Genomic DNA, 27788 nt, shown 5'->3' with positions numbered 1-27788 from the left:
ATGGTTTAACTCATTCTTTAAAAGTACGTCTGGAAAAAAAGGTTTCAAAATGCAAGCATCATAGTTTCTTTTTTTAACGTATATGAAGTTGTTTATTATTTATATTATATAGTGATACATACATAGACTAATAGGGGCGTTCGTCTGCTCAACTTTTTGCAAAGGTATTATACCACCTTTCTTTCTCGACGCAGATCTAATCATACTCGTCGACCTGAGTAGGATTAAACACAGGTTCGTTTAGGTATTCCGAAGGTCCTGGAGCAGCTGCATTGTTCTCAACTGATTGAACACCATACAAGTCCTGTGGATGGCCACCCAGATTCGATTCCAATGGTACACAATCATTTTTATGGACAGAGAGGATAAAAGCCAACTTGTTCAAATGTCCAATGAAGTTCAAAAGGTCCGATTTCTTTGTGGGTATCTGAATGCAAGCCAATTCGGTAAATTTATATAACTGGGAACGTGAGAGTGACATGACAAAAAAAGATGATTGTCTTTCCGATAGCCTGAAATGCAAGTGGCTGCTGCAGATGGAAGATGTTCAGAGCATCTTTGGCAGAAATGACCAGGCGATAAAATCATTGACAATCAATGTTGGGGACATTTTGACGGTGTACACTATGCGCACGAGGAAATCCACGAGAAGGCTAATGATACAAACATTACCTGTGATGTCGTCAACAAGCCTTTTCAATGTGTAGCACCAAGCTAAACTTGTTCAGAAACAAGCATCTTTTCATGTTTCTTGATGTAGGATAAGAAGTTATCTTTTAAGCAGAAAGAAATAAAAAAGAATTTTTTATGTTGTCAGTTTGATCAACAAAGAACGAAGGTCAATCACGTGTAATTATGGTATATACGTATTATATATTAAAGGCTCTCCCATAGGGCAGCCTTAGGTTAGGTAGATACTTTGGTAGTGTAAATTTGTACAGTGACACCACATGTATAGGAAAATAAGCGCTCGTATTATTAGCCTTCTCGTGGAGTTGCTTGTGCGCGTAGTGTACACCATGTTGACGGTTGGCTTCATTTCACCATACACGTTTGTGTAATTGTATCCATAGTCTGGTATATAAATATCTACTTTGTAATCCGGACGGCTGTCGTTGCCAGGTCTTTCATCAGGTACAGTATTCGAGCAGTGAGCGATTGTCGTTGGCATTTTACATGATAAGAGACCATGGATAAGTAGATGAATGTTACGAGCTTCCACAAGTGCCTCAAATTCTGAAAAAAAAAAACCTATGGCAACGACATTGTTGGAATTAGCTCTGACCTTGACAATGTAGATCTTCACTGGATTCCGATTCCTTTGGCTTAAAATAATGTTGTCTGGTGTTGTGCAAGTCTCTGAAGACTACGTTATTAATGCCATTTGTCTTGAGATTCTAATAATGAGAGGGGAAAAAATGACTTACGGTGGATGTTTTCAAGTGAATGAACTTTTGATTCAATTTGTAAATAACAAATGGAAAGCTGCACTTCACACCAAAAGCTTTAACAGCCTCTCTAACATTGGATAAGCACCAAATACTTTGTCAGTAGAAAATACTTCTCTGAATTCATTTTCCATATCAGCTGTGTACTGAGTGTTCCAGTTTTAGAGTGGTAAAGCGTTTATATTTATTGCCCAAAGCGAAGTTTAGCAAGCTAAATATAGTTAACAGTGAATATCCATGGCGAGCTTCCTTGGCTCTAAAAAAGTGAATTCCGCACATTGTTTAATCATATTCCGTAAATTAAAGAAATCAAAATCGTTGATTGGAGATTTTTTCTACAAATCACTGTATGCAGTAATAATCATATATTGCGAACAGTAGCGATGCCTTTCTTTTTGTCATTATACAGTGACATTGCGACTAAATTTACAGCAGTGTGCACACTGTTTTGTTAGCAGGCATCCTGCCTCTTCTTCGTCCTTTGCTTTGCCCTTCGATGAATACACTATAAGAAGGACATAGTTCAACTAAACAAGTAGAGGCACTATCATGAATATTTAAGCTGTAAAAAATAGTAGACACTAGGACACTTGCTTCTTGTCATTTTATATTTTAAAAAGATCCTATGTTGAACTGAGAATAAAAATTATGCTTAAATGAAAACCAGATGTCTATGATTGTTAAACTGAATCATCATTTTCTTCTTTTTTCTTTCTCTTTCCCTTGAACATGTCATTGACGGCCTCGGTGACAGGGCCGAGCCCTACTTCTTTTATACCATCAACAACATCATCCATCTATTCGATACCTACCAGTTTATCATCAGTGAATGGGTCATCTATCATTACATCATCTCCTACAGTCTTTACATCTACCAACAACACTATACCAACATCCACAATCACTACTGCAACGTCCACAACGACTCCAGGTTCTATTTTTCCTGGAGGTGAAAAATTTTTTAATACGCAAAATCCAAGTAAACCATCTATACAGTTTGGGATTTGTGCCGTGGCTGGCCTTGTGTTTTTCATTGCCTTTTGTTTCCTAAGAGTAAGGTAAGAAAACAAAATACATCTTTAAAACTGAAGGGAACTTATATAAAAAACAAGACTTCCTGTTATGTTCGCACCACGTAAAAACATGAAGAGGTACCGAAAAAAAAAAGAAAAGGAATGATACAATGATCTGATCACAGTTTGATAGACATAAACCACCAGAGTTATCCAATTCTTTTTTTGGCTGGATTATACCTGTATTAAAAGCCAGCACTGAAGAAATGCTACTCAATGTTGGTTTGGACGCGGTTCTGGTAATTAAACCAAAGATGTATTTTTTACAAAACTTATTAACCATTGTTTATTATTAGATGCTTCATTTTCTTGTAATGGCAATGAAGATATTCGGCTTGTGCTCAATATTTGGTGTCATCGTACTGATTCCGATTAGTGCAACAGCTAAAAATAATGAAAAATCAATGAGTGACATTGAAAAAATATCCATCACTCACACTGAAGACGGAGACTTGCGACTGATTGCTTTTCTGGTATTTACCTATTTTGTTACCATTGTTACTCTCTATTACTTGACACAGAGTTATTACAACTACGTCTATTTGCATGCAAAGTATATGCTCAACCAGTCTAAACAAATGGTCAGTCGATCAGTCATTATCACTGGTATTCCAGAGCGGCTTAGATCGGATCAAGCTTTAGCAGAGTATTACGAAAACTTGGGAATCGGCCCTGTTGAAAGCTGTTATGTTGTACGAACCGTTCACCAATTGGATAAGCTTATCAAACAGCGAGCCTCTGCTTTGACGAAGCTGGAGAAAGCCTATGCCAAATATTGGGGCAACCCTTGTCGGATACCAGGTTACGATCCGGATATAATATTAGATGATGTAGAAATGTATAAAAAGGTCCTTGATTTAGCCGAAAAGAGAAACGATAGTAGTAGTAGCAGTAGTGATAGTGAAGTAGAGGATGAGAACGGGAATAAGCAGAAAAAAAAGCCTTTTGCACTACGTTTAACAAAAAAGAACACTTGGAAACGAGCTGTAAACACCACGTTTTTTAAGGGACTCATCGATCCTTTGGAACAAGAGAAAAGGTCAAAGCGGCCAACAGTGCGTACAGGTTTCTTGGGTTTATTTGGGCAGAAAATAGATGCTATTGAGTATTATACTGTGTTATTTGACAATTTAGATAAAATGGTGGCCGAAAAAAGACGCTCACCTCATTACGAGATGACAAACGTTGCCTTTGTCACGTTTGAGCATATGAGTAGTGCTGTAAGTATGATTGATGTAATATTGCATGACAATGAGTGTTAACTTATATAGGTCATCGCCTCCCAAATTGCCATTCATCCTGAACCCTTTGCATGCCGTACTATCTTGGCTTATGAACCAAGAGATGTTTTATGGTCTAGTGTTGCCATCCGTGGCCGTGAACGGATTATAAGAGAGATTATCGTCTGGGCAATTACTATTGCGCTCGTCATCTTTTGGTTTGTACCTGTCACTATCTTATCATCTCTCTTGAGTCTAGAAACGCTCAAACGTGTTATACCTAAACTGGCTAAGGCGATCGAAGGCAACGAAGCCTTGAAAGGTTTTGTGTCTTCATTCGTGACAACTGTAGCACTTAATATTGTTACTTCTGTGCTGCCCTTAATCTTTGATGGTAGAGTTATCACTAAAACACAAGCGCAACAAACTAACAAGATGATTATCATAGCTCTAGGATATTATCAAGGTTTACGATCGCGTAGTGCCATTGCCGAATCGACCTTTAGCAAGTAAGTACTAGTATAAAATAAGTTAGCAAAAAATAACTCTTCGTACAAGATATTTCTTCTTCTTGGTCTTTTTCACATTGATTACGTTTACTTTAGCTAATGCAAGTATGCAAACGGTTATCGATTTTGCAAACAATCCAACTTCTATTCCAGAAAGACTAGCTGATACACTTCCTAACGTATGTATAAGTTCGACCTATATATTCATATATATATACTCACACATCAAAAGATTGCCCCCTTCTTTATCAATTATGTTATTTTACAAGGATTTTTGCTGTAAGTAAACGCATCATTCCATATAACGTTTGATAAACTTATCACTAATTAACGCAGAATGCCAATGAATCTGTTATTACTGGGAGCACTTATCGTGCGCGGCTTTTATCATGCCTTTATTTGTAAAACTCCAAGAGACCATGCTGAAAACAGAGCTCCCTGGTCATTCAATTATGGCACTGGCTATCCTGTGCCTTTACTTGTATTCATTATTGTTCTTGAATACTCATGTATCTCGCCAATCATCATGGTATTTGGTGCAATTTACTTTTGCTTCACCTACGTCGTATACAAATATCAGTTCCTTTATGGTACTACTCTTCAAAGCTATATATAAATATACCATTAACATCATTACAAAAAGTTTATTTTAGGCCATATGAAGCTGCTGGTAGATTATGGATCATGACCGTCCCTCGTATCATCTTTGGACTTGTATTATTTCAATTAACCATGACTGGCTACTTTGTCTTGAGAAAGTTTATCGCATTAGGTGCAACATGCGCCCCATTGATTGCTATTACTATCCTTTACAAATTTATACTTGATCGAGCGTTTTTGAAGAACGCACGTAATTTGCCTATGCAGTTGCTTCGCGATAATATGCAAAAGTTACCAGATGTTGTGGATCCTTCAGACGATGATGACGATGATGACGACGATGATGATAACTATACTCAACAACAGCAATTGAAGGAAGCAGATCATTCCAAAAATAAAAATAATGATACTACAGGCACAAACAGTACTGAAAAGGTTGACCGCGAAAAACAAATGGTTAGAAACAAATGGAAGACCGCTGCCTTATCTGCAGTGCAGCTCCGAGTAAAGCCAAAGGAAGAAGAACAAACAAGTCCTGAGGCATCCGCTGTATCAATTGTTAGACCAAGGCATCGAAAAGTGGTGTTGGATGAAGACGACTATGAGGCAGTTCCTGATAAATTAACTGATTATCGACAGCCTCCAATGCAGTTAAACCCTGGACTACTAGATACCGGTTTGAAGAGATATGGTAATCCTTGGATCGTTGGTATCCTACCACAGCTATGGTTACCCATGAAAGAACCAGATAAGGCTCACAAAGAAGGAAAAGCACAGTCCAAACGCAAGCGTGCAAGTGACGCATTCAATCGTCGTTCAGAAGGAGGAGGCACCTTGGCTCAACACTTGGCAGAAGTTCTTAGAAGAATGGAAATGGAAGCCAAAAGGAAAGAGAAAAAGCCTGACGAAAAGAATGAAGATGACAATAAAAGTAGTTCAGGACAAGATAATCAGCAACGTACAAAAATTGCTCAGGAAACTGCCCAGATGACTGCAGCATCTTTGGCGGGTCATTCTCCAAATAACAAAACATCTGCATTACGAACCTTATTCAAAATGGGCGCTTTGAAAAAGCAAGGTCCAAAAGCAACGGCGGATGCACAAATAGACGAAGTAGCCATGAGCCCAGTAGAGCCTCAACATCAAGACCCACTTGAAGCACTTGAAAAGGGCTCACCTGTGAGACATGATAGTAGCGAAAGTAAGGCATCTGCAGCTAAATCCGTTCATGCAACATATTATCATCATCCTGAACGACGCAGGCATCATTCAGAAAACACAGCACACGCTACTCCTTCTAGGCCAGAGGCGCATCATTCTGGAGTAAGTTCTCCTGCTGCATTTCATGATGAATCTTTAACAGACGATGAACATGTGGAGGATCATGGAGAAGAACGTTTACCAACCAAGCGACTGAGTAGTGTGCCACTTATTGATAGAAGTAAATAGTATGTGAATAAACAAATTGTCGTGTAAATATATTGCAAATAAACAACAAGATTTTACCATATGAAAAAAAAAAGAAAGAATTTTATTACAACTCTGAGGTGTGCTGATGTTCAACAAGCCTAATTTTAAAGTCTAAAGGTATCTTGATACCTCCCATTTCGCTATAGCTAGCCAGGCTGGGATAGAGCTTGTTCCCTCTATGGGAGAGCGCCGGTTTAATAGTACAACGGACCAACGTTTTGATGATTATGTTGAACATATGCTTTTCCATCTATTTAAAAAAAAAAGAGTATATTGGTATATTTTGATTATTCAATAGTCCTGTAACAAACTTACCAACTCAATCACCGGATTAAAGTGTGTATACCAGCCAAGAGCAGAGTTTTTTCCATTATGTGGACTGCTATTGAAGCGTGTATTTGATTTAAACAAAGCACTAGCAGTAGAGCTAAAGTGCCATCCTAACCCATGTGTTCTTTGTGAGGGATTGTTGCATTCGCCAAAAGCGTGATTCTTGTGAATAGCTGCAATCGTAAAAAGAATGAGTAATCGGCGATGACGCTTTAGCAAACTTACTATCTTTTGAAGACTTTTGTATCGTATTAGTTATGGAAATTGCATGATATCTAAAGCATTGATCTTGGAAAGAAACATAACATGGAAGCCTTGAACGATCTGAAAAAGTAGGTTGGCGTCCATTGAGCATGATGAATCGATTCAATTCTCGTGAAATATTTCTTTGTACGTCCGGATAATAACAAAGTATAGTATATACCCATACTGTCATACTGAGCATGGAATTACAGCTGATCATGAAAAACTCACCTGTATAACGTTTAATAAGAAAAAGCTTCAATATATATATAAAGTGACATACCCATAATAGAACTTATACTATCACTATTAAAGCGATGTAATTGGTTTGTATTATCCATTCGTTTAACCATATTATCTTGTTCAACTTCTCTAGCTAATTGTACCAAGTACTGTATCAAGGGTTGAAAGTATGTATGATAAAACACATCCAAGTTCTTGTCTTTACAAGTTACAATGCTTGAAAATGGCCATTGAGAACTTTGACCATCTAGCACTTTTCCTAACTCGCTGTATTTGAGTAATGTAAGTTCGATTCTTTGGTATAGTTTATTGTCTAGGGAGGCAATGCTTGGGCTACCAAATACAAGGAACAGCATGATATTGACAATGGATAGACGAATATAAGGATTTGGGTTAACGCCATCATCTGCCAGAGTATATCTAATAAGACTGCTGATAGACTTGTTTACCTCTAGACCCAGCAGAAAATCAAGCTTATCCAAAAGGGCAGGATTCGCTAGGTTACAAATTGCTACCCTAATGTAATTCCACGTCTCTCTAGCATAGTTGGGATAAGCGGGTGTTCTAGAAAGGGGGTAATGTTATCGCATTATATTTTGTAAGATGAGTGCCTTCTTTGTTTTTTTTTTACTTGTTACAGCTACAAGTGATTGTGTCTTTCTTCCAGATATTGCATACGCAAGTAGCCTTGGCTTCGCTTTTTCCTAAAGAGGGAATGTACTCTTCATAAATGCATTTCAATTAGCTTTAGACCAACAGCATTGTTGTATAAGCTTTTTTACCAATACAGCGTCTAAAGCGGCTAGGCTTAGAAACATGTGTTGAATCGAAAGATATATTGAACCTCCTAAGGCCAATTATCGCTTTTCTGATGGAGACAATTACAAGAATAGGCATTATGGTTGTGCTCAACACAGTAAGACATCCTTTAGAAAAACTCATTATAAAAAGAAAATGAAAGGAAAAGACAAGAGTGTAACTTGGCAACAAATTTATATTATCATAGTAATAATAATGAGCCCAAATCTGTATGCTCATTATGTTTATTCTATTATGCTAATTATGAACCATTGTGGGTCATTCACATAAGGTAATAAGGAGGGAGGGGGGGTATAAGTTTATATGTACACATCTTTTACATTGCTTTACATGTATTTATATATCGAGACTTGATTTTCGCTCAAGCCAATAAGCAGCTCTTCTGTATCTGCTACACAGTGCTGTACATCATATACTGTGCCATTTAATTTTAAGGTTTGTACTTCTGAAGCCTTGTTTCTACACTTGATTTCATCATTTTCATTAAAGCAAATAAGCAATTCACCATCTCTCTCAAAAAAGCAATTTCTTGTCAACACCATCTGTTTATATCTGTTTGTATGTATCCAATCAATATCTGTATCAAAGCAAAATTCGCTGTCCTCTGAGTTGCTACCAACTATGTACTGTGTCATCTCTTTACTTCTTAGACTTGTCAAAAGTTTTCCGTTTTTGTAATAGGTGTGAAATGGTTTGAAATCTAGAGTCATGTTTTAGTTGAAAAAGGGTGCCACTTTTTTTCTTGTTGTTTTTACCTGCATTTAGCACAATGGGATTAAATCGTACGGAATGATCATTCTCAAATGTCCATACATAAGATTGCTTTAAATTCGAGCATAAAACAGTAGTATGGGAATCATTCAGTCGTCCGATATTTAATGAGTGAATAGGTGCTAATGCCGACAAGTTGGAATCTTTTAGTTTATGCAAAGGTGATTTTGTGTTACGTATGTCATAGACCATCAATGTATTGTTTGCCAATCCACAGTAGAGTAAATTATCATTATATTCATCAAATGCACAAGACCATCCGGGCGCATCCAAAGAATAACTGTAAAAAGTTTCTGTCAGTGCCTTTTTAAACAAGTGTTGTTTTCATATTACGTTTGAACAGTAACGTTATTTGATAGAGAAGTCAGTTTTAGTGTTTTGTCAAGACTAGTCGATAATATGAGGTATCTTTCTGATGATGATTTGATGTCCTTGATCCAATTACTGTGTAAATTAATATATTCCGATATTTCTGTATCAAACAAGTTAATTTTCCTCAATCCATATCCACAGCTTTGTTTTTTCTCGACAGATACAACGATGGTATGATATGAAGGTAAAACGGTCAATACACGGTATTTCTATACAAATAGAACAAATATATCAATATCATGCAGCTGGGATACGTCCTTTTTTGGTTACTTCTGATGATTCTAATGAAAACGTTCTGCACAGTTTGAATTCTTTTGGCCCCGTAATAGATGATTCCATAGACGCCATGGTAGACGTAGCCTTTAACTCGAGAGATTCTTCCGCTTTGATTTTCGCCAACTCGTTTCTGCATTGCTGAAGTTGAAACTGAACAATGGATGTCTCTTGAACGCAGTCATCCAAAACTTGTTTGAATGACCTTATTTCTTCCTTTAGCTTCTTGATCATTTTTTCATCTTCTGGTAGTACTTTTGTCGGCCAAATTACACGTGGGTCCCTCTTGTTTACCATTATACTAGTGTAATGGATATAGAATCAGTATATCATAAAGTAAACAGTGATCCTCTCTTACCCGCATAGTGGACAAGAACTAAAGGCTTTTACGTAGGTGTCTATGCAGCTAAAGTAAAAAAAAAAATGAGCTTGTTATGTGCCTAAGGTAGTTTCTTTGTTTACCTCTTCCCAAAGACATCTCCGCAGCTCAATTGAACAATACGATGTGGGCCTTGCGTCGTCCAGGCACATTCACATAAAGTACAATTAAGTTGTTCTTTTATATCCCTTTCTTCTTCCTCTTCCTCTTCTTCTTCTTGTAGAGATCTTTTATTTCTTGAAGGAACTGATACTACTATTGGATTTTGAAAATCAGGATCTTCAAGATCGATGAAATCCATTGATTCACACACAGAAAAAGAAAAGTTATCAGGGTCTAAAAGGTATTTTAGTGGATAGCTGAGTACACTTTTAAATCCAACAGTTCAAAAAGTACATTGAAGGTAAACCTGTTTCTTTTTCTTTTTCTTTCCTTACTTTTGAATCAGCTCGTTGCAAACAAATTATGCCCCCTTTGATGATCCATACGATCTTATGTAGGTTGAATGGTCTATACCAAAAGACAAAAAGAGTCTAATCTCGGAGCAAAGACTTGTTGATTGAGACTACCTAGTTCCGCCTAGTATCTCACTGTCTACAATAGTTTATTTTTTTCCTCTCTTTAAATTGGGCGATATTTTACTTTTCTATGAAGCCGCAAAGTGAAGCCGACATGAGGGATTCTATAATATGTCAATCACACAAGTTTCTTTTGTTCTTAAAGCATAATTTATTATCATTATTATTATTACTATTATTACAATTCAATCATGGCTTTATATATTAACTAAGACTGAATGAGAGATCAAATGGTATAAGGGAATTTTGTTCGAGGATGGAAACTCATGGAACACTCATCCTTCGGATAAGTGGTTGCAAATAACCAGATAGTATTTGACTCTTGAGTAGGATAGTGCTTGAACTCAAGTCTTCTTGTTGCTTGAGCGATTGTAGACATGACATGAAGAATAGCATATTCTTTACCAATGCAGAGATGAGGACCATTACCAAACACCATAAAGTTCTTTGGGTAGCTTTCTGCTATACCCTCCGGTCCCCATCTGTCTGGATCAAATGATTCGGGATTAGGATAGGCGATTGGGTCATGAAGCGCGGGATAAGTAGTGGGAATGATCATTGAGTTGGCGGGAACAGTATAAGTGTCTGTAATAGGAAAATCCTTGTGTGTCTGATAAGGAACCATGAGTACAGGAGGTCGAAGGCGGAGTGCTTCCTTGACGACTTGGCGAAGGTATACAGATTTCTCCATGAGTTCAAGAGTTAGAGGCTGATTGGGGTCATCAGCACGCAACCTATCTTGTTCGTCATAGACTCTCTTTAACACGTCAGGATGATCAGCCAAAAGCTGGAAAGTCCAAGTGAGTGCAGAAGAAGTCGCATCCTGTGAGGCAAATAAGAAGGTTAAGATGGTTAAAGCAATCTCCCGATTTGTGAAGGCATGGGGTGCGGGTTTTCCCTTTTCCAGGCACTCTTTTTCATTTTCTTTCATAGCAATGAGCCAATTATCCAAAAGACATGTAGCTTCACCACCGTTGTCTATACGAATTCGAGCATCTTTAATGGACTCAACAAATGCGTCATAGATGTACTGTCGAGATTTCATAGCTCTATATATTTTGGTACCAGGAAGAGGATAAGGGAAATTGACAAGTTCAAGGGCAGCTGTGATGTTGAAGTATTCTTCAGAGCATCTTTTTGCGACAGACTCTGGCATGAAATCTCCAAGGAAAACACGAAGCGATGACTGCATGTTCAATTCTCTAAAGTCCCATTGATATCTTCTGACTTTGCCCTCATGAGAGAGCCATTCATCAAAGAATGCTTGATAACACTTGTCCATGATGGGTAAATAACCCCCAAGAGCATTTCTTTGAAAGAGAAATTTTAAGCCTTTGCGGTATTCAACATGCTGTTTTCCATCCATAAAGACCCAATTATCATCTGTCAAGATATACCTCATGGAGTCAACCACAGCAGGTTGAACAAAGCTGGGTGAATTTAGTATTTTGCGACTAAATTCGCAGTTTGAAGCGATTACGATAAATCTATAATAGTTAAATTAATGGTTCGATATTTTTTTTATTATTATATTATTGCACCTGTTAAAGACAGAGACACAAGACAGGTTTCCACTTTTCCATTTCGAATTGTACTTGTCAAACGTTGGTTTCATCGAATCCATCAAGGATCCAATAAGGGGTACCTTAAACACTGGTCCAGGCAAGTGCTTCTTCTTTCTCTGATAGTCAACCTGTTCCCAAATCAAAAAGCCCGCGACAGCTGCTGTGGCTAATCCAATTGGAGTTACATATTTAGATTCGGTAAGGCTGTCGCCAACCACTTGTTTTATTTGCTCGGCTGTCTCTTCTACAAATTTGCGAGCCTTATCCACAACAGTACTAAAGATAGATAATAAGCCACAAAAAAAGAAAAAAGATCATTCTTCGTTACCTGTTCATGTCTTTTTAATTGACAGTAAAAAGGTTAAAGAAAAAAAAAAGAGAGAGAAAAAGCACTGTCAAGCTTATTTATATCTTTTGTCTCTATTCTACTATTCATGTAACCATGATTCGCTCTTTTAATTTGATAAAGGACAATCTTGTAATAACATAGCAATGTCTTGATCGCTTTGATAGTGTAAATGTATCTTTATTGATATGATTTCTTTATAGATAAGCATTATAATTGAATGAGAGTCAGACAACAAAATGATCGACGCGTGCATATCCATTAAATAGTAATACACACTTTTTATTATATGAATGGGATGCATAAATAAACATTTTATTGTGCTGAAAAGGTGGTAATATCAATATATCATACCACTTTTTTAATTTCACGTTTTTTTTCTTTCCTCATGCCACCTTCTCCGCGCCTCTTTATCATAGAGCCATTTTTGCAACCAGTTTACCTTGGGATAAGAGACAATTTCGAAATTGATTGGTTCAGAGCATTCAGGATCTACAGCAAACGCAATAGCTTCTTGAAATATGATTCGAACAGTGACCGTTCCATCAAAGATATTTCTGTCCTGAATATCAATGCTATCCGTCGCATTTGAATTCACAAACATATTGTATTGCTTTGTCAGCTTTCGTTCATTCACTGGCTCAAAACGTGTCCAATATGTGTCTTGTGCGGATAAACTGTGTAGAACAGACGGTGACACGAGCGCTCTTCGAAAGCACCAAACAAGTCTTTTCTCACTACGTTTTGTTCTCTTCAGCCAGCGCCAGGGCCACATCATTGAGGAAACACCATCTTGACTTTTTTGGTTTTGTCGTATCTGACAAGAGAAACAACAAAAAGCTTGGGCGAAGTAACCTGAGAATCCCTTCAATGGTCGTTTGATATTCTCTTTCCATCTCTTTGATCGAGTACTGGATGTACCATGTATCCTATGATTATCATTTGTATGAATGCTATCATGAGTCTCAGGTGTAGGATATAGAATGATATTTTGTCGTTGTTGTTGCATGATGATGATATGTATATATATATATCCACTAGGAGAGCAAAAGAGAAAAAAAACTATGGTGATCGGATTTAGATTTCAGTCTCTTTTTGGGGCGAAGTGGAACACAATGATGCCCAAATATGGAAACTATGTAATAAAAACTATGCTCCAGGAACAGAATGTTTACAGCAATCATTATAAAGCATTTGACAAATTAGGTTGATGTATTGAATTACTGTTGGTATCACCATTCAATATTATACATCGTTATTAAGAACGAATTCAATGGGTAGGTATATTCATTTATAAATCATTGTCTTTAGAGATATTTATGCATACATGAAAATGTCCTCTCTGTCTTTCTTTTTTAATGTCATAAATAGAAAATGGTTTGATGTATATGTATATACAAGGTTTATTCATCAAGTAATTCATCCAGCCAAGCCTCATCATCCTTATTGTCTTCAACAATCGCAGCTGCTGGCTTTTTCTTTATTGAACCAGGTTTAGGTAAGCTTGGTTTGTTCATAGGAGCATCATTGACTTGTGTATGAGCCAGTAGTTCGTCCAGGTCATCTGTGAGCTCATCTGTCTTTGTATCTTTCTCCTTTTCATTATTTACAGCATGCGATGGTCGTTCTGTTTCTACTACAACCGGTCTGTTGACAGAAGGCGCCACGCGATGATTAGACCCATCATTTCTAAGGTATATACCTTCTGTCTTGTTTTGTAATGATTGTTGTTGTTGTTGTTGTTGTTTATTAAACAATACATAACCTTTTGCGTTTTTTGTAAATGCTGGAACGAATGGTTTATCAAGAACAATAGGTTGATATGTAAGAGCATCATGCACCTATTCATGGGAGGAAGGGAGTATTATTGATTATGTATTATTGACTTTTTTGTTTAACTCACGAGATCATTATCAGATTCTGATAGGTCAAGTAGTTGCTGTATATCTATGCTTCCAAATGCAGCTGTAAGTGATTTAAAGTCAATCTCTAATAACTACATTTTCATACACAAGTTGTCAGTTTGGGATGCATGCATTCTCTCTCTCTCTCTCTTACATTTTGTTTTTGTTGCATGATATCTTTTTCAAACAATTGCTCTTCTTTAAATTTGAAAAACGTTGAACTCCCTTCCTCTATTTATGCGTTGGGTAAATATAAGCAAATGTCTATCAGGAAAAGGACTTGGTTTACCTGTATTTTCCAGCATGGACACTAGATCAGTAGTTTCACGATCTATTCCTAATTCAGCATCTTTCTCCAAACGATCTAAAGAAAAAAAAAAGTAAGCTTTTATACAAGTGTTATCTTTATATATAATACCTTGTTCTGTTTCTTCTTCATACCGATCATAATTTGATACAAGCTTTCTTCGAGAGTACTTTGCTTGCATCTTTTTCCTTTCCTCTCTTTCCTCTTCTGTTTCCTCGTTGAAGTCTCCATTTCGTCTACGAATGGCAGTAATACCAACACCACGATCTTTGGCTTTAGCTGCCTTTCTACGTGCTTCAGCTATTTCTGCTGCAGCATGATCTCCTTGTTGTTTTTTGCGTACTTGATATTTACGCGATTCTTTTGCTTTATGCTCGTCCGGTCTCATAAAAGAAAATATAATTTAAAAAAAGATGGGCAGTCTAAACCTATGGCGTTTTCTCAAAAGTAAAAATGGCTGATACATTTTTTACCTTAATTGGAAAGTGTATCCAACTATGACAAGCAGAATTTTCTACTGCCCAAGGTTAAAATAGCAACAAAAGGGTGTCTTTTGATCTCTTTATTACAGCTATACACTCTTTCCGGAAAGTAAATTCGCCTGTGATCGAAAATAAATGCATCCAATGGTGAGAACAAAATCGCTTGTCCCGCCCTCTTTGCTCTCTGGCGTGTACCTGGAACGTTCCCTAATAGTCTCTTCTGACGCCCTTTTTTTTTGTTTTAACTTTCCTAGGTAGTTATCGCTACCCTCCTCAGAATGCACCTTGGCGGTAAGTAAAACTAATATTGGGATATGTACTCTAATACTAACATACTCTTTCTCTCTTTTTCTATATATACTCATTATCTCTCTCTCTTTTGACATGATGTCGTTTTATTCAAACTTATTTTTCTTTGTCGTCTTTTTACGTAAATAATTCTTTTATTTTACGACAATATTTTATAAAATTAACGTCAATAATTAATAAAAATACAGTATTTGAATTGACAGGCATATTTGCTCCAATCATTGTTGTCTCCCCGCTCTGATGACACGCGAATTACACGTGAGCGAAGTAGCCTTTGTTGATCAACTGACAACATAAGGTTAAAATAAAATAAAAAAAAAAAACTCTTTTTATCTCTTCTTCCCCAAAAGAAATAAACCAAGATGGCGACTTTATAAAGTCATGTGTAGCTTGATATTATACATTGACATCATAAATACCGCTTGTAACATAAGCCTATCTTCTGGTGCATGTAGTGCTCACCTCAGTTGTTGACATCGACAACGATATCGTACAGCTTGGCGAGATAACCAAAAAAATGCTTGATAGAATAGTGATGAAGCCGAAATCACCAAAGGAGTTTATGACTTTTGGAGTCATGGTTTATGGTTCAATTACTGAATCTTATAGTCATCAGTATCATCTATCACAACTATCAACAGCAGCAGCACGATCATCATCATACACATTTAAATTGATTCAAAAGATCCACGTTACCAACGTTGTCAAATACATACACCTACATGATGCTGTCCTTGGAATACTTGATTTACTATAAGCAATTGATGGAAGATGAGTGTCAAAGCAAGCAGCTTGACATTTCCCGTCGATGACCTGATGGCTACTTCCGCGTCAACAGAAACGGCTTCATGGGGATAATTGGATTTTTTGAGGCCAAATCAGCCTCACAAAAAAAGTAAAAAGAATACAGTATGATCTGGTCAGATTGGGCGTGTTTGGAAAGAATTTCATCGATGTTCATCAACTTGGAAGCTCCTTGATCCAAGCAGTTGGAAGCAAAACTGTTATTCTACATGTCGAAGGGAAAATCGAACGACATTTATACCATGGTCGAGCTAGACACTTTGACCTTCCCTAGCACTGTGAATGAGATTCCTGCAATTTTTGGTTAAATCAACAGAATAGCTAAAATGTCACAGTTGACGAAAGGAGGACAGAGGATGCGGTGATATAAGCTCTTCGAGCTGCGCTTCTTTATTTGAATATATACAAAACAAACAAAAAACAATAAACTATATCTTTTAACCCTTTTCCAGGCTAAGCAAGTTAAAGATACATAAAAAATCTTTCATACCATTTGGGCTGGGTGACCACATTCTCTATCCTCCTTTCGTCAACTGTAGCATTGCTTGACGTGCCTAACCCAATTCCAGTTAGCTTCAGTCGGACTTCGGATGTGGTATGATTTTCAGGACAAAAAGAAAAAATGGAATCCGTAACCTTCTGGCTGTCAGCGTGCTGGTGAGGTGGTTTGTAGTAGAATCGTTCAAATGTGTTGGCAGACAGGCTCCAATTGACATGCTTCTTTATCTTATCTATCTCGTTGCCTGCTTCTACGACCATCGTGCTGCTTGCTGAACGTATTGAATATGGGCCATATACTTTTGTATTTATCCCTGCAGCTTGCATGTGTTTCTTGACGATGTTTGCTAAGGAAATTGGATTGAGTGGTAGAAGTTTTCTGGGCTCCATCAAGTATGCCAGAAATAATGGATGATTCTCGGGGAGCTTGTAACGAAGAAGTTCAGTCTTGGTTATAAAAAGCCATGTCGTTCTTGCTGGGCACATAGATTCAAGATCTAACCGTCCAAGTCTTGCGGTCTTGGTTTGAGCTTCCTTTGCTTGTCTAATGTATAGTGTCATACCGAGCACGGTTTGGCTCCTGGAACTACTGTTGTTTGCGAAAGTAAATTCTACGTTTCTACGTTGTAGGGTGCCTATATCAGAACATGGACGGAACATTGTTGCAATACAAAGCAGCAGGATCGCCTTGTCTTATAGTTGAGTGAGAGGCAAAGAGTCATTATCTTGAAAATGGCAAACTAAGTATTATAACAATATATCAAGATCCCAAGTTGATGTTTCTTGCTGAGAGGGCAGTTTGACTTCAGGTTTTTTTCTTGGCTGTGAAAAATTTTTGAATAAGTTGTTGATTTGCTAACGGTTGCCTATCCTTGTGTATGACCTTGAAAATAGATGAGATAGATGATCTGAACACGTTTAGGTACTGGCATGAATAATGTTGATGAACTACTAGAAACCGTAACACACTCTTGGGCTCGTATTCCCGAGGGTTAGCGGGAGGGTGTTGTTGTTGGCACCAATTTTGTCCATAAGCTCCATCCTCTGTTGTATAGCTGGTATGCACGTCTTCGGTGGGCATGTTGTAAAAATTAGATGCTTTGTTACCTTGGGTCCACCATTAACAACACCAAGGGAATAAATTGCACCTAGTATGGAAATTGATGGTCTCTTGGTGGTTGCTACTACAGCTTTTGCAGGCTCATCTTTCTTTAATCTGCACTGGCTTCTTATAGTATGAAGATTGAGCCCAAATCCATCAATGAAAATACAGTTTTGCATAAAACTGATGTTAGAGTTTTTAATCCATGCCTCAACAGCTCTAAATCTTCAATAACGTTAGGAGAGCTTCGTTTGGCAGGAATCTTTGTAATTCTCTTTAATGTGTAAGAACAGCTTTCTTTCATGTGCTTATCCACGCCGGATTTAGAAATACTAAAGCCTTCAAGTTTATCATTGAGGGCGTCAGCCATTTGATCTAGCGTGACTCCCGGGTTATTGTCAATAAATTCTTCCAAAAACTTCGTATGCTCTTCCTTCAGCTTACGAAGGTGCTGGTTCGTTTTTGCCTGTTCTTCAATAACATTACCCACTTCAAGGTCTCTTCTTTCTTGCATGCTTCTTTTGCTGCTTTAACCCAAGGCTTCAAGGTAGATATAGGTATGCAATACACTTCTCCAGCTGTGCTGTAACTAAGAGAAGTAAACATATACATCTAGATAGCTCTCTCCTTTTCTTTCTCTGAGTAGTTCTGGTACTGTTGACTATTAGTTTTCTTCTTAGCTATTTTCTCTTCCATTATGTTAAATTGTAGCTCTTGAACTTGGTTCGAGACTTCTGTACTGAACACTTCATACATTTGAAATTTGCTTTGATCATTAAAGTCATAGACTTTGCTAGATTCACTCATCTTTAAGAAAAAATTAAGAAAGGAGCTTTTAGTTGAAACTCATTGCAGCTTGGTCAAACTTATTTTTATTTTTAGTCGACAGAAAGGTACACAGATGGACAAAATAAGCGTTCATTTGGTCGAAATGAGACGTCACTTTTGGTCGAAATTTATTTTTTATTGGCTGAGTTTAGTTGCCGCTCTGGTTGAAGCTGAAGTGGAAATACTGTATATATTAAGGGAAGAAAAAAAAAAAGGAGGGGGCAAGGATTTTTCATCATGAATTTTTTGACAACTGTCAAACTTTCTTCTCCTATAATTCGGCTCGGTAGATATTATTCCTCTTTATATAGACCAGTTGTTACTGGAAAACAGTTTACAGAGTCGTTTCGCGTTTATCTCGGTAACTTTTATAAACACCATTTATAACAGACTTTGAATTCACCCATTATATCATATTATATCAAACAAAAAGAGAAGGATGGCAGAATAATATCACCTTTTCATGACATTCCACTTTATGTTGATCCTTCTGAAAAGAGCATTGTTAATATGGTCGTTGAGATTCCAAGATGGACAAATGCTAAAGTCGAAGTAAAAAAGTTTCTATAGATCGTACTTGATGTTATGCTGATCATAAATATGCATGTGTGTGTTTGTATGTGTGTCAATAATAGGTTGTCAATAATGAGAAATTCAATCCTTTGATGCAAGATATCAAAAAAGGAAAGCCAAGATTTGTCCGTAACTGTTTCCCTCACAAAGGTTATATCTGGAACTATGGCGCATTGCCACAGGTACACACAAGCTACAGAGAAATAGCCTCATGGTTTATCTAAAGTATTAAAGACATGGGAAGACCCCACTTGTCTACATAGCGAGACTGGAGCCAGAGGAGATAATGATCCCATTGACGCTATTGAAATCGGAGAAGGTGTAGCTAAGCGAGGAGAAGTAAAGCAGGTCAAAGTATTGGGTATTATGGCCATGTTGGATCAAGGAGAGACCGACTGGAAGGTTGTGGTCATTGATACAAAGGACCCTATGGCAGCAAAATTAAATGGTAACGACGATGGATAAATAGAAAAAAAAAAAAAGCATCTTAATCTTTAGCTTGTAGACATTGATGACGTGAAAAAACACTATCCGGGATTATTAGATGCTACAAAGCATTGGTTTGAAGTATACAAGATTCCTGATGGAAAAGAAAGAAACGAATTTGCTTTTAATGGCGAATGCAAGGACAAAGTAATGCATAGTCTATTTTCTTATTATTCCTATTAACCCGTTTATTAGGCTTACGCTAACTGCATTATTGCTGAAACTCATGAAGCATGGCAGAAATTGATTCACGCCAAAATTCCACACAAGACAGAGACTTATAATATAAGCGTGTAAGTGATAAAAGAATAGTAAAAAAAAAAATCAGGTTATTTATTTTTCTTAGAGAAAATACGTCTGTTGAAGGATCACCATTTAGAGTAGAAAGTGAACCTCTTAAAGTGACGGTAAGAATAAGGGGAATCATTGATAAAAGAATGAAAGATTAATGGGATCTATATAGGAAATACATGAAGTTGTACGAGAGGAGGATAGCGAAGACTATAATGGCAAGTGGTATTTTGTTTAAAATAAAGCAAAGTATCTTTTTTTTTTATAAATTTTATATGCATTTTACATAAAATCCTCTTCAGCGGCATTAATATCTTCAACTTCTGTTTCTCTCCAATTGCTCTTCATCAAAGATGGATCAAATAAATCATTAATTTCTTTTTCGGCCTTTCTCTTTTCTTCAGCTAATCTTCGAGCTTCTTCTTTCTGAGCAAATTCATCCGCACGAGCCTTTTTTCTATCCATCTTTTCTCTTTGAATCTTTTCCTGCATTAAATCAGGATATCGCTCCACCTTGGTCTTATTCAATCTGTTCACAACCTCATTGATTCTTTTTTCAACATGCACTCGTTTCACCTTTTTATGATTATGGAAGGTGACTTGACCTGTTTCCATGCCAGGTGTCTTTTTCAAGTTATCCCATGGTGTATAGATAACTGTGATGTTGTTCTTTTTATTTCCTTCGATGCTGTTGGCTTTTACCAGTTGAGCACAATCATCAACCACTTCAGGTGGAATATCGAGCCATGTCTGTCCAGGTTGTAAACGGACATAAACGTGTGCGCTAGAGAGTTTGTCAACATGAAACTACCAAATTAGCCAACATTCTCTCTCTCTCTTCCTTTATATGATTACCCTAAAACAATGTAAGAAAAGGTCATTATTGTTATTATTTTGATTCCTCACCAAACATCTTCAGGGAATCCATACTTGATCAAATCTTCATCTGTATTTTTATAGTTAGAAGGGCTGTTTCTCTCTTTTTTTTTTCATATTTTATTATTACTTTCAAACTTGTCTTTTCCCATATAAATGGTAGCAGGTGGGTCAACAACTATAAAACATGTCAGAATGGTATAAATTCCATGACTTCCTTCAAGAGAAGGGGAAAAGAAGTTACCATTGCTAGTGAAATACAAAACCATTTTGAACAAACTGATAGAAAGCAAAAAAAAGGAAAGAAAATTTTCTATGTGCAAGATTAGCGGCTGTCAATTACTTGACCAATCAATTGGTTGGCTGAACAACCTATACTTCACTATGTTCGTAGGAGAAAGAAGAAGGAGAGGTAGGCACTGAATAACTTTAAAGGCTATCTAATAAGTAAAAACTACTCGATGTAAGATCCGGAAAGTAAATACATTTAAGTTTACTGCATTCTCTCGAATTTCATTTCACTCCTGCATGATTAAAATGAGGGTTTTACCGTTGATATTTAGCAGTCAAGCAAGTTCCTAGAATATTGCATAAGGCAAAGTTTAACTTTCTATTTATACTTTTGTTATGCTAGCAATACTTTGACATCTCTTTTCTCTTCCCCTTTTGACATAAAGGGATAAACATTGCAAAATTAAGCTCATACACAATACTAAAAATGGTATGTCATATTGAGTTTATACTTCTCCTTGTTGGAATAGATGTCATAGTTACATTAAAAGCGATCTACGCACATGACATTTATGGAAACAAGCATTGGTAAAATAAAGTTATCTTCAAGTGAAGTCATATTTTTTTTTTTTTTTGTTCGTTGTTGTACATCAAAACCAAATCCTTTGGGCTGTTCAAATGCACATGTTTAGGTGCAAAAGCGACCCTCATGCATAACTATACCCTTTCTTTCACAATACAAAAATAGTTAAGCCCGAATTGGATTCCCTTTTGAACGCTATGTAGCAACTTGGATCAAGTTTTTTTTTTTTTTTTTTTTTTTTTGGAAGGGAGACGAGTTGTTTCCACCTCCTAAAATCGAACTTTTTGACTAATGGAGTATGAAGGCAACTTTTTTTGGAAAAAAGACCTTTTTTTGCAGCAATGGGCCACCACCGTTAGTTCCCGAGAAAGACAAAAGAAAGAAAGAGAGAAGGAGGTGCAAGTTTTTAAGGAGTCAAGTCGTAAAAAAAAAAGGAGATAACTGAACTAGAACTGAATTGCATTAAGGCAAGCATGCCCAAATCCCCTAAAGATTTTTCGATATCTAAAAAGTAAACGAAACCGTGAGCCAGTATACGCTCGGCCCTGGTCCGCGCTTTCTCAATTATCCTATTTATCACCGGTAATCCCCACGTAAAGCAAGCACATTCCTCCTCTCTCACCGTAGGCCTTAAACACTCTACACTGGAGAGCTCCTTAACAGTACTTATCTGATCAAACTGGTCATTGGCCAAAGACAGATATCCCAGGTGTCTGCATGTGTGTGTACATGTTCATGTTCTTCCTTGTAGATTCCTTATTGAGAAAGAAATAAAAGCAAAGCTTAAAGTAGCTCTTATTAAAATAATTAAAAAGAATCCCAATTCATGGATTTTGCTTTTGATCTAATGTAGTACTACCGAACAACTCTATAAACATTAAATAGGAACAATGTCTGTTCGTCAGGAGGTGTGCAAAATAGTTCACCCTGTTCCCTGCAGCCACAATCAAGATATGAAAAATTGCAATGCCTAATGACCTAAAATAGAACTGACCCAGCTTTTTTCTTTTTTCAGGTAATAAGGTTGTGTGCAAATATGCCTTTCATGTTCATTCTATTGAACGCCTCCTTACATTAACAAGAAGGAAACAAGCCTTGTGAGACATTATTAAGATTTTTTTTTTTAGCTTTTATGAACCCAATACAGTGGGAAGAAGAACGAGGAGGAAAAAGAATAGACTGTAAAAAAAAAAAGGACATTTAGACTTTCAAATCGGCAAACCTTATTTATGATAAAGTATCAATAGAGTTTGCCAGCAATAGCTCTCTCTCTCTCTTTTTATATAGTTAAAAATTCTACTTTCTTCTATTTGAACCTAGACTTTTTGAAGAAAGGTATGTCGACTTTTTGCATCAGGAACTTATTGAATATGCATAAAGAATGATTTGGTATCAAAAAGAAAGGGCAAATGTAAGCGTGATTTTGCTCACAAATAAAGATTTTATTTTATTTTCATTTGGGCAAAGTTATAATTGAATAAATAAACAAGATAAAAGCACAAACAAAAGCAATAGCAGGCAAAACAATATTTTAAAAGGCAATGCAGCTTATGTAAAAAAAAAAACTGGATGGAATGAACTAGGTTCTGCATATACAAGAGAGGAGAGAGAGAGAGAGAGAAAAGAGGAGAAGAGGGGAGGAGGAGGGGGCATATGACTATTATGACATAAAATGACAAACAATGAACAACCATAAGAAATCAAGGATATACAAGAATAAAAAATAAACAATAAGAAATGTAATGATAGAAAGGGCATGATGAAATGGGGTTTTGCTATAAGATATCATCTTGTTTGTTGCTTGGTTTTGAGATGCTGATTAGAAATCTTTATAATGGAAGTGATCAACCGAGCCTGGACTGGGGAATGAGATACTGGATGGGCTATGCAATGGCTGATAGCAATGGTTTGAAGGAAGTCTTAAGGGAGGTAAAGAAACCTTTGATTGGTTCTGTAACTGATGGAAAGAGATATCAGATGTGGGCGAAGTAGGTGGAGAGATAGGTGGAAGGTAATAGTATGATGACTCTTGAGCACCTTGACGACCTCGATTGCGGAGAGCTTGACGCTTATTTTGGAACCAAATCTGAACTGTACGAGGATTCATCCCAAGCTGCTTTCCGAGTGCTCTACGAACTTCAGTTGATGGAAAATAAGTTTGACTGAAAACACGATTCAAGACAGCTAATTGATCGGGTGATGCTCTCTTTCTTTTCACTTTCAGGTCAGTGCGTTGTTGATGATCGTCAAACGAGGTTGGTGAGAGTGGAGGAGATGATAAGAGGTTAGCAATATTAATTTTTGATGAAGTAGGTGCTCTGTGATGAGTGTAAACAGTATTGGCTTCCAAGCAAAGCTCTGAAAGAGAAGGTAAGGTGCAGCTAGGATACATGATGAAAGAAATGAAAAAGACAAAGTGAATTTAATAAAAAACAAATTGACAATAAAAAGGATACACTATTTATATACATGTCAACAAGAAATCTGACCCCCCTTCAACTCAGGCTACAGTGAGTTCAAGGTAATAGAGTAAAGAAACAGCAAAATAAAGGGATTTAGCCGTGATTTTTCCTTTTTTGATCAGGTCTGAGTGTTGTCTTTCCCTGTATTACAAATCCAGTTTGGGTATTAACAATTGACAATACAAGTAATAATACTAGCAAGATTTACATACTCCTCTTTCCTTTCGCCCCCTTTTTAAGCTCCTGTTTGAAAGATTAATATATTGAAATGATTAGGAGAATAGTTTATAGAGAGAGATAGAGAGAGAGAGAGACAATCACAGCCAAAGAAAACAAACAAACGAACTTAGACAAAGGAGTTTAATAAAAAAAGGGGGGATTAATGTAATACAGCCATAAAGAATAGTTACATATCTTCTGTAGACCAAGCATGAGCCTCAGCTGCTCGTGATTTAGCTTGATTCTTTTGTAGTAAAAGGTTATCTTCAAATCCTGTGGATCGATCTACTCCATCCCAGCGATATCCTGGAGGTATCATGAAACGGTTTGGTTTCCAAGCACCCTTATAGGTGGGACGTACCAGTCTCTTTCCTTTTGAGGTTGATTTTTTCTATAATGGTTCATTACAATCAGTCTCCCCTTTTATGATCAACCTTTGTCTCCTCAAAAGAACACAACTTACTGTCAAGAATCCGGCAGCTGGGTCATTCCATCTTTCTCTTTCCTTAAGCTCTTGATTAAGCTCTACATCGTCTGCATATCTACACACATACAAAATGAATTAATGTTTCTTTTAAATTAAACTATAATACCTTGCCAAAGGCTTATCTTTTTCTTCCATCAACCGTCTTCTTTCTTCTTCGGCTGCTCTTCTCTGAACTAACCCCTTGCCCCATTCCATTCTTTTTGCTTCTTTCTCTATTTCTTCCCTTCTTCGCCTAGCCTCCTCAGCCTTTTTAACTTTTATATCAACTTTTCTACCCGATACATCTCGATATACAGTTTCAGCTGCTTCCTCCTGATGTTCCCTTTTTATTCGCTCCATAGCTCGTTTCTCAGCCAGTCTTGCTCTTTCTGCCTCGGCTTTGATTTCTTCTTTTGTCAGCACACCAGCCCTTTGTCCGTTTGACATACGAGGTACATCATCACTTTCAACCACAACTGGGGCGTCATCCTCATCCATATCTTCTAAAGGTGTCTCGGCCTCTTGCCGCTTTACTCCTTCTCGTACTGTCTGCCAGTTGTTGACTGCTCCGTGAAAGGGATCTCCTTTTGTAACAAATTCTGCTTCAATCACGTCTAATTCCTTTGCATCCGTATCTTCCTTTTTATCTTCAGTGTTCCAGCCAAACGCATCTTCGTCAATGATGCCAATGTTTCCTAATTTAGGAGCTGCCCCAGATGACTTTTTCTTTTTCTTTTTTTTCCTTGTACTGTCGTCCAGATACTTTGCAGCAATATATGCTTTGGTTGCTGCGTCGCCCGGTCCTCTTGCAAGATATTTCTGTCTTATGATTTCGTCATTATCAAGTTGTTTAATCTTATCCATAGTTTCTATTAATATTTTTTTTTTAAAAAAAGAGACGAATTTCCTGCAGAACAGATAGTTTCCCAATTAGGGTTCCTGTGACGGCTGGGCTGCCCCACAGTAAGCCACTTTTGAAGTTGAAAAAAAAAAAAATAACTTTCTTCAGTATATTTATATAAACATGGGCAAGAAAAAGACACCTGTATTTCGTAAAGCTGTCGCTCAGGAAGATCCATCCAAGAATGACAAGATAAAAGCTATTCGTACCTGGGACGACATTGAACATGACTCTGAGGATGACTGTAAGTCTCTTTTTTATTTTATTTTATAAACAGTTAGAACTGACCTTGTGAATAGTTCATGACGAAAGAGGGAAAATATTGCTGGAGGATCAAGATGAAGATGATCAAGGTAAGATCTTGTTTATAAACATGAGTTGGAAAAGTATTTTTAATCAATTACACAAAAATAGACATTAGTGATCATGAAGTATATGGATTAGAAGGGCTTGAGTCCGAAGAAGAAGAAGAAGAAGAAATAGACGATGATGAAGTTGAAGAAAGCAAAGCAGAGCCAGCTGAAGGTAATATTAAAAAAAATAAAAAGAAAAAGAAGATATTGATAAATGCTTGTAGATAAAACATGGGGTAGCTCTAAAAAGGCTTATTACGACGCTGATGAAGCTAGTGATCTTGATGAAATGAAGGAAGAAGAAGAGGAAGCCTTGAGAATCCAAAAAGAACATCTTGCTCATATGGATGAAGCAGACTTTGTCGATGACACTTTACCAGGATGGGGATTAGGTGCCAATCAAGATGCTGAGGTTGATAAGAAGCTTGTAGAAGACGTGACTAAAGACTTGGAAGATATATCATTTAGGTAAGCCGTCTTTCTTATATGTACTTATGAGTCTAATTCAAACTCTAGCACAAAGCAAGCTGAAAAGCGACGAAAGAATCTTTCTGTTGCCGAAAAGTTAAAGATCATTCAGAATGAATCACCAGAACTCATCGACTTGTTGGATGAATTTAAAGAACGCTCACAGACAGTCGAACAGATGCAGAGCCTTATTGATAAAATACAGAAAAAGGAAGCACAAGAAGCGTATGCTGCTCAGTTCATTTTATTCAAGTATCAGACGCTCATGAATTACATGACCAATATATCCTTTTATTTTGCATTAAAAGCATCACAGACAACAGATATTCGTGAACATCCAGTCATTCAAGCATTATTTCATCTTCGTCAAACTATGGAAAAAGTAGAAAGTGTAGAACAGAAATTAAAGCCCGAGATCAGCAAGTTCATCACAGGCCTCGATAGTGAAGGTGCTTTTGTAAAGCGCAATGGCACAAAGAAGCTGGTTGATGAAGATGATATGTCAGATATTCAAAGTGAACAGGAGTCTGAACACTTTGACGAAGAAGAGTTTGCTGGCTTTGATGAAGAAGAAGAAGAAGAAGAAGAAAAGGCACGTATTGCAGACATAGAAGAAGAATTCAAGAGTCTAAAGAAAGCCAGCAAAAAGCGAAAGAGACAAGCCATGGAAGACTTTGGAGAATTGGATGCATTGGATGAACTTGATATGGAAGATAAGCTGGTGAAGAAGAAGTCCATTAGGGACTACATTGCCAAGATTGAATCTAAGCAAGCAAAGAACACGAACAAATACCAAGGCGATTCAGATCTGCCTTATAGAGAACGTACCAAACAAGAACCAAAGGGTGTTGCTCAACCTACGGATAAATCTGCTGATTTGGATGACGCTGACTGGGATGAGGATGATGCTGCAGCGGCTAATGAAATTCGTAACGGAAAAGCAGACTCAGACGAAGAATATTATGCAGATATCGTTGCTGCAAAGAGAGCAAGTAAGCAAGCTAAACTAGAAGAATATGAAGCTTCGAGACCAGAGATATTAGACAGAGATGTGGGAGTTGATGATGGTCAGAAACGATTAGCAAGCTACAAGATTTTGAAGAATAGAGGATTAACACCACATCGTAAGAAGGAGAATAGAAATGCACGTGTGAAGAATAGAATGAAATACGACAAGAAGATGAAGAAGCTTTCTTCGACAAGAGCAGTCTACAAGGCACCTGCATCTAACTATGGAGGTGAAATGAGTGGTGTAAAGACAAATATTGTCAAATCAGTCAAATTATCAAAATAATAAAGTTAAACCTCTCTTCTCCTTTTTTAATTGATCAACATATTAATTTCATTTTATGTGTCAAATATTTAATAACTGTTGCATATATTGACACTTATCATCCTGCATCAAA

General features: G+C 37.0%; 13 protein-coding genes across 13 annotated transcripts; 3 read left to right on the top strand and 10 right to left on the bottom strand.

The window, feature by feature from the left end:
• Positions 1-113: 113 nt before the first annotated feature.
• RHIMIDRAFT_289779 (uncharacterized protein) lies at positions 114-1575 on the bottom strand (the record flags this gene model as incomplete). Its single annotated transcript, XM_023613673.1, has 4 exons — positions 114-460; positions 1019-1366; positions 1428-1518; positions 1562-1575. The coding sequence occupies 4 exons, from the start codon at positions 1573-1575 to the stop codon at positions 197-199; spliced, it is 717 nt and encodes a 238-aa protein (XP_023469059.1). The 3' UTR covers positions 114-196.
• Positions 1576-2145: 570 nt separating this feature from the next.
• Positions 2146-6356, top strand: RHIMIDRAFT_311416 (DUF221-domain-containing protein). Its single transcript, XM_023614727.1, has 9 exons — positions 2146-2506; positions 2561-2599; positions 2655-2760; positions 2818-3741; positions 3793-4250; positions 4300-4429; positions 4483-4529; positions 4587-4840; positions 4894-6356. The coding sequence occupies exons 1-9, from the start codon at positions 2178-2180 to the stop codon at positions 6297-6299; spliced, it is 3693 nt and encodes a 1230-aa protein (XP_023469058.1). The 5' UTR covers positions 2146-2177; the 3' UTR covers positions 6300-6356.
• A 28-nt stretch (positions 6357-6384) lies between these two features.
• Positions 6385-7492, bottom strand: RHIMIDRAFT_248529 (uncharacterized protein; the record flags this gene model as incomplete). Its single annotated transcript, XM_023610532.1, has 4 exons — positions 6385-6570; positions 6636-6823; positions 6876-7124; positions 7177-7492. The coding sequence occupies 4 exons, from the start codon at positions 7490-7492 to the stop codon at positions 6385-6387; spliced, it is 939 nt and encodes a 312-aa protein (XP_023469057.1).
• Positions 7493-8157: 665 nt separating this feature from the next.
• On the bottom strand, positions 8158-9965 carry RHIMIDRAFT_272167 (uncharacterized protein). The gene is made up of 4 exons (XM_023612303.1): positions 9730-9965; positions 9369-9672; positions 9060-9307; positions 8158-9006 (listed from the first exon to the last, which is right to left on the bottom strand). The coding sequence occupies exons 2-4, from the start codon at positions 9603-9605 to the stop codon at positions 8595-8597; spliced, it is 897 nt and encodes a 298-aa protein (XP_023469056.1). The 5' UTR covers positions 9606-9672; positions 9730-9965; the 3' UTR covers positions 8158-8594.
• A 521-nt stretch (positions 9966-10486) lies between these two features.
• On the bottom strand, positions 10487-12256 carry RHIMIDRAFT_212312 (C-22 sterol desaturase Erg5). Its single transcript, XM_023607213.1, has 3 exons — positions 12222-12256; positions 11870-12169; positions 10487-11815 (listed from the first exon to the last, which is right to left on the bottom strand). Exons 1-3 carry the CDS (start codon positions 12227-12229, stop codon positions 10555-10557), a joined length of 1569 nt encoding a protein of 522 aa, XP_023469055.1. The 5' UTR covers positions 12230-12256; the 3' UTR covers positions 10487-10554.
• Positions 12257-12536: 280 nt separating this feature from the next.
• RHIMIDRAFT_87702 (uncharacterized protein) lies at positions 12537-13305 on the bottom strand. Its single transcript, XM_023615817.1, has one exon. The coding sequence runs from the start codon at positions 13246-13248 to the stop codon at positions 12607-12609; it is 642 nt and encodes a 213-aa protein (XP_023469054.1). The 5' UTR covers positions 13249-13305; the 3' UTR covers positions 12537-12606.
• An 834-nt stretch (positions 13306-14139) lies between these two features.
• On the bottom strand, positions 14140-14863 carry RHIMIDRAFT_272155 (uncharacterized protein). The gene is made up of 3 exons (XM_023612302.1): positions 14562-14863; positions 14433-14507; positions 14140-14374 (listed from the first exon to the last, which is right to left on the bottom strand). Exons 1-3 carry the CDS (start codon positions 14836-14838, stop codon positions 14244-14246), a joined length of 483 nt encoding a protein of 160 aa, XP_023469053.1. The 5' UTR covers positions 14839-14863; the 3' UTR covers positions 14140-14243.
• Positions 14864-17581: 2718 nt separating this feature from the next.
• RHIMIDRAFT_302735 (uncharacterized protein) lies at positions 17582-18159 on the bottom strand (the record flags this gene model as incomplete). Its single annotated transcript, XM_023614394.1, has 1 exon — positions 17582-18159. The coding sequence occupies one exon, from the start codon at positions 18157-18159 to the stop codon at positions 17773-17775; it is 387 nt and encodes a 128-aa protein (XP_023469052.1). The 3' UTR covers positions 17582-17772.
• Positions 18160-18710: 551 nt separating this feature from the next.
• Positions 18711-20061, top strand: RHIMIDRAFT_234700 (putative inorganic pyrophosphatase; the record flags this gene model as incomplete). The annotated part of the gene is made up of 8 exons (XM_023608211.1): positions 18711-18834; positions 18907-19025; positions 19109-19228; positions 19281-19494; positions 19552-19679; positions 19728-19825; positions 19879-19939; positions 19996-20061. The coding sequence occupies 8 exons, from the start codon at positions 18711-18713 to the stop codon at positions 20059-20061; spliced, it is 930 nt and encodes a 309-aa protein (XP_023469051.1).
• Positions 20062-20105: 44 nt separating this feature from the next.
• RHIMIDRAFT_223638 (DUF814-domain-containing protein) lies at positions 20106-21167 on the bottom strand (the record flags this gene model as incomplete). Its single annotated transcript, XM_023607483.1, has 4 exons — positions 20944-21167; positions 20830-20877; positions 20735-20769; positions 20106-20630 (listed from the first exon to the last, which is right to left on the bottom strand). Exons 1-4 carry the CDS (start codon positions 20966-20968, stop codon positions 20106-20108), a joined length of 633 nt encoding a protein of 210 aa, XP_023469050.1. The 5' UTR covers positions 20969-21167.
• Positions 21168-23173: 2006 nt separating this feature from the next.
• RHIMIDRAFT_272148 (homeobox-domain-containing protein) lies at positions 23174-23994 on the bottom strand. Its single transcript, XM_023612301.1, has one exon. The coding sequence runs from the start codon at positions 23903-23905 to the stop codon at positions 23333-23335; it is 573 nt and encodes a 190-aa protein (XP_023469049.1). The 5' UTR covers positions 23906-23994; the 3' UTR covers positions 23174-23332.
• Positions 23995-24381: 387 nt separating this feature from the next.
• On the bottom strand, positions 24382-25158 carry RHIMIDRAFT_248521 (uncharacterized protein; the record flags this gene model as incomplete). Its single annotated transcript, XM_023610531.1, has 3 exons — positions 24382-24585; positions 24658-24736; positions 24788-25158. The coding sequence occupies 3 exons, from the start codon at positions 25156-25158 to the stop codon at positions 24382-24384; spliced, it is 654 nt and encodes a 217-aa protein (XP_023469048.1).
• Positions 25159-25671: 513 nt separating this feature from the next.
• Positions 25672-27716, top strand: RHIMIDRAFT_87630 (uncharacterized protein). The gene is made up of 5 exons (XM_023615816.1): positions 25672-25805; positions 25861-25914; positions 25976-26086; positions 26139-26382; positions 26431-27716. Exons 1-5 carry the CDS (start codon positions 25685-25687, stop codon positions 27674-27676), a joined length of 1776 nt encoding a protein of 591 aa, XP_023469047.1. The 5' UTR covers positions 25672-25684; the 3' UTR covers positions 27677-27716.
• The last annotated feature ends 72 nt before the right edge of the window (positions 27717-27788 follow it).

This window comes from Rhizopus microsporus (assembly GCF_002708625.1).
Source record: "Rhizopus microsporus ATCC 52813 unplaced genomic scaffold scaffold_3, whole genome shotgun sequence".
Taxonomy (NCBI): domain Eukaryota; kingdom Fungi; phylum Mucoromycota; class Mucoromycetes; order Mucorales; family Rhizopodaceae; genus Rhizopus; species Rhizopus microsporus.
The sequence above is the reverse complement of the archived record's forward strand: the minus strand, read 5'-3'. Positions and strand labels throughout refer to the sequence as shown.

What these genes read in the sequence shown, in the direction of transcription:
- RHIMIDRAFT_311416 (XM_023614727.1), top strand. Translation starts at nt 2,178, where the DNA reads ATGTCATTGACGGCCTCGGTGACAGGGCCGAGCCCTACTTCTTTTATA. An exon ending in TTGGTTTGGACGCGGTTCTG is followed by an intron (nt 2,761 to 2,817) that starts GTAATTAAACCA and finishes GTTTATTATTAG; the next exon opens with ATGCTTCATTTTCTTGTAAT. An exon ending in ATTTTACAAGGATTTTTGCT is followed by an intron (nt 4,530 to 4,586) that starts GTAAGTAAACGC and finishes TAATTAACGCAG; the next exon opens with AATGCCAATGAATCTGTTAT.
- RHIMIDRAFT_272167 (XM_023612303.1), bottom strand. Translation starts at nt 9,605, where the DNA reads ATGATCAAGAAGCTAAAGGAAGAAATAAGGTCATTCAAACAAGTTTTG. An exon ending in TTTCATTAGAATCATCAGAA is followed by an intron (nt 9,308 to 9,368) that starts GTAACCAAAAAA and finishes CTATTTGTATAG; the next exon opens with AAATACCGTGTATTGACCGT. An exon ending in AATAACGTTACTGTTCAAAC is followed by an intron (nt 9,007 to 9,059) that starts GTAATATGAAAA and finishes AACTTTTTACAG; the next exon opens with TTATTCTTTGGATGCGCCCG.
- RHIMIDRAFT_212312 (XM_023607213.1), bottom strand. An exon ending in TGTGTCTCTGTCTTTAACAG is followed by an intron (nt 11,816 to 11,869) that starts GTGCAATAATAT and finishes TAACTATTATAG; the next exon opens with ATTTATCGTAATCGCTTCAA.
- RHIMIDRAFT_87702 (XM_023615817.1), bottom strand. Translation starts at nt 13,248, where the DNA reads ATGCAACAACAACGACAAAATATCATTCTATATCCTACACCTGAGACT.
- RHIMIDRAFT_272155 (XM_023612302.1), bottom strand. Translation starts at nt 14,838, where the DNA reads ATGAGACCGGACGAGCATAAAGCAAAAGAATCGCGTAAATATCAAGTA. An exon ending in TGAAGAAGAAACAGAACAAG is followed by an intron (nt 14,508 to 14,561) that starts GTATTATATATA and finishes TTTTTTCTTTAG; the next exon opens with ATCGTTTGGAGAAAGATGCT. An exon ending in GTCCATGCTGGAAAATACAG is followed by an intron (nt 14,375 to 14,432) that starts GTAAACCAAGTC and finishes ACGCATAAATAG; the next exon opens with AGGAAGGGAGTTCAACGTTT.
- RHIMIDRAFT_272148 (XM_023612301.1), bottom strand. Translation starts at nt 23,905, where the DNA reads ATGTATCCTAGCTGCACCTTACCTTCTCTTTCAGAGCTTTGCTTGGAA.
- RHIMIDRAFT_87630 (XM_023615816.1), top strand. Translation starts at nt 25,685, where the DNA reads ATGGGCAAGAAAAAGACACCTGTATTTCGTAAAGCTGTCGCTCAGGAA. An exon ending in ACATGACTCTGAGGATGACT is followed by an intron (nt 25,806 to 25,860) that starts GTAAGTCTCTTT and finishes CCTTGTGAATAG; the next exon opens with TTCATGACGAAAGAGGGAAA. An exon ending in TTGGAAGATATATCATTTAG is followed by an intron (nt 26,383 to 26,430) that starts GTAAGCCGTCTT and finishes TTCAAACTCTAG; the next exon opens with CACAAAGCAAGCTGAAAAGC.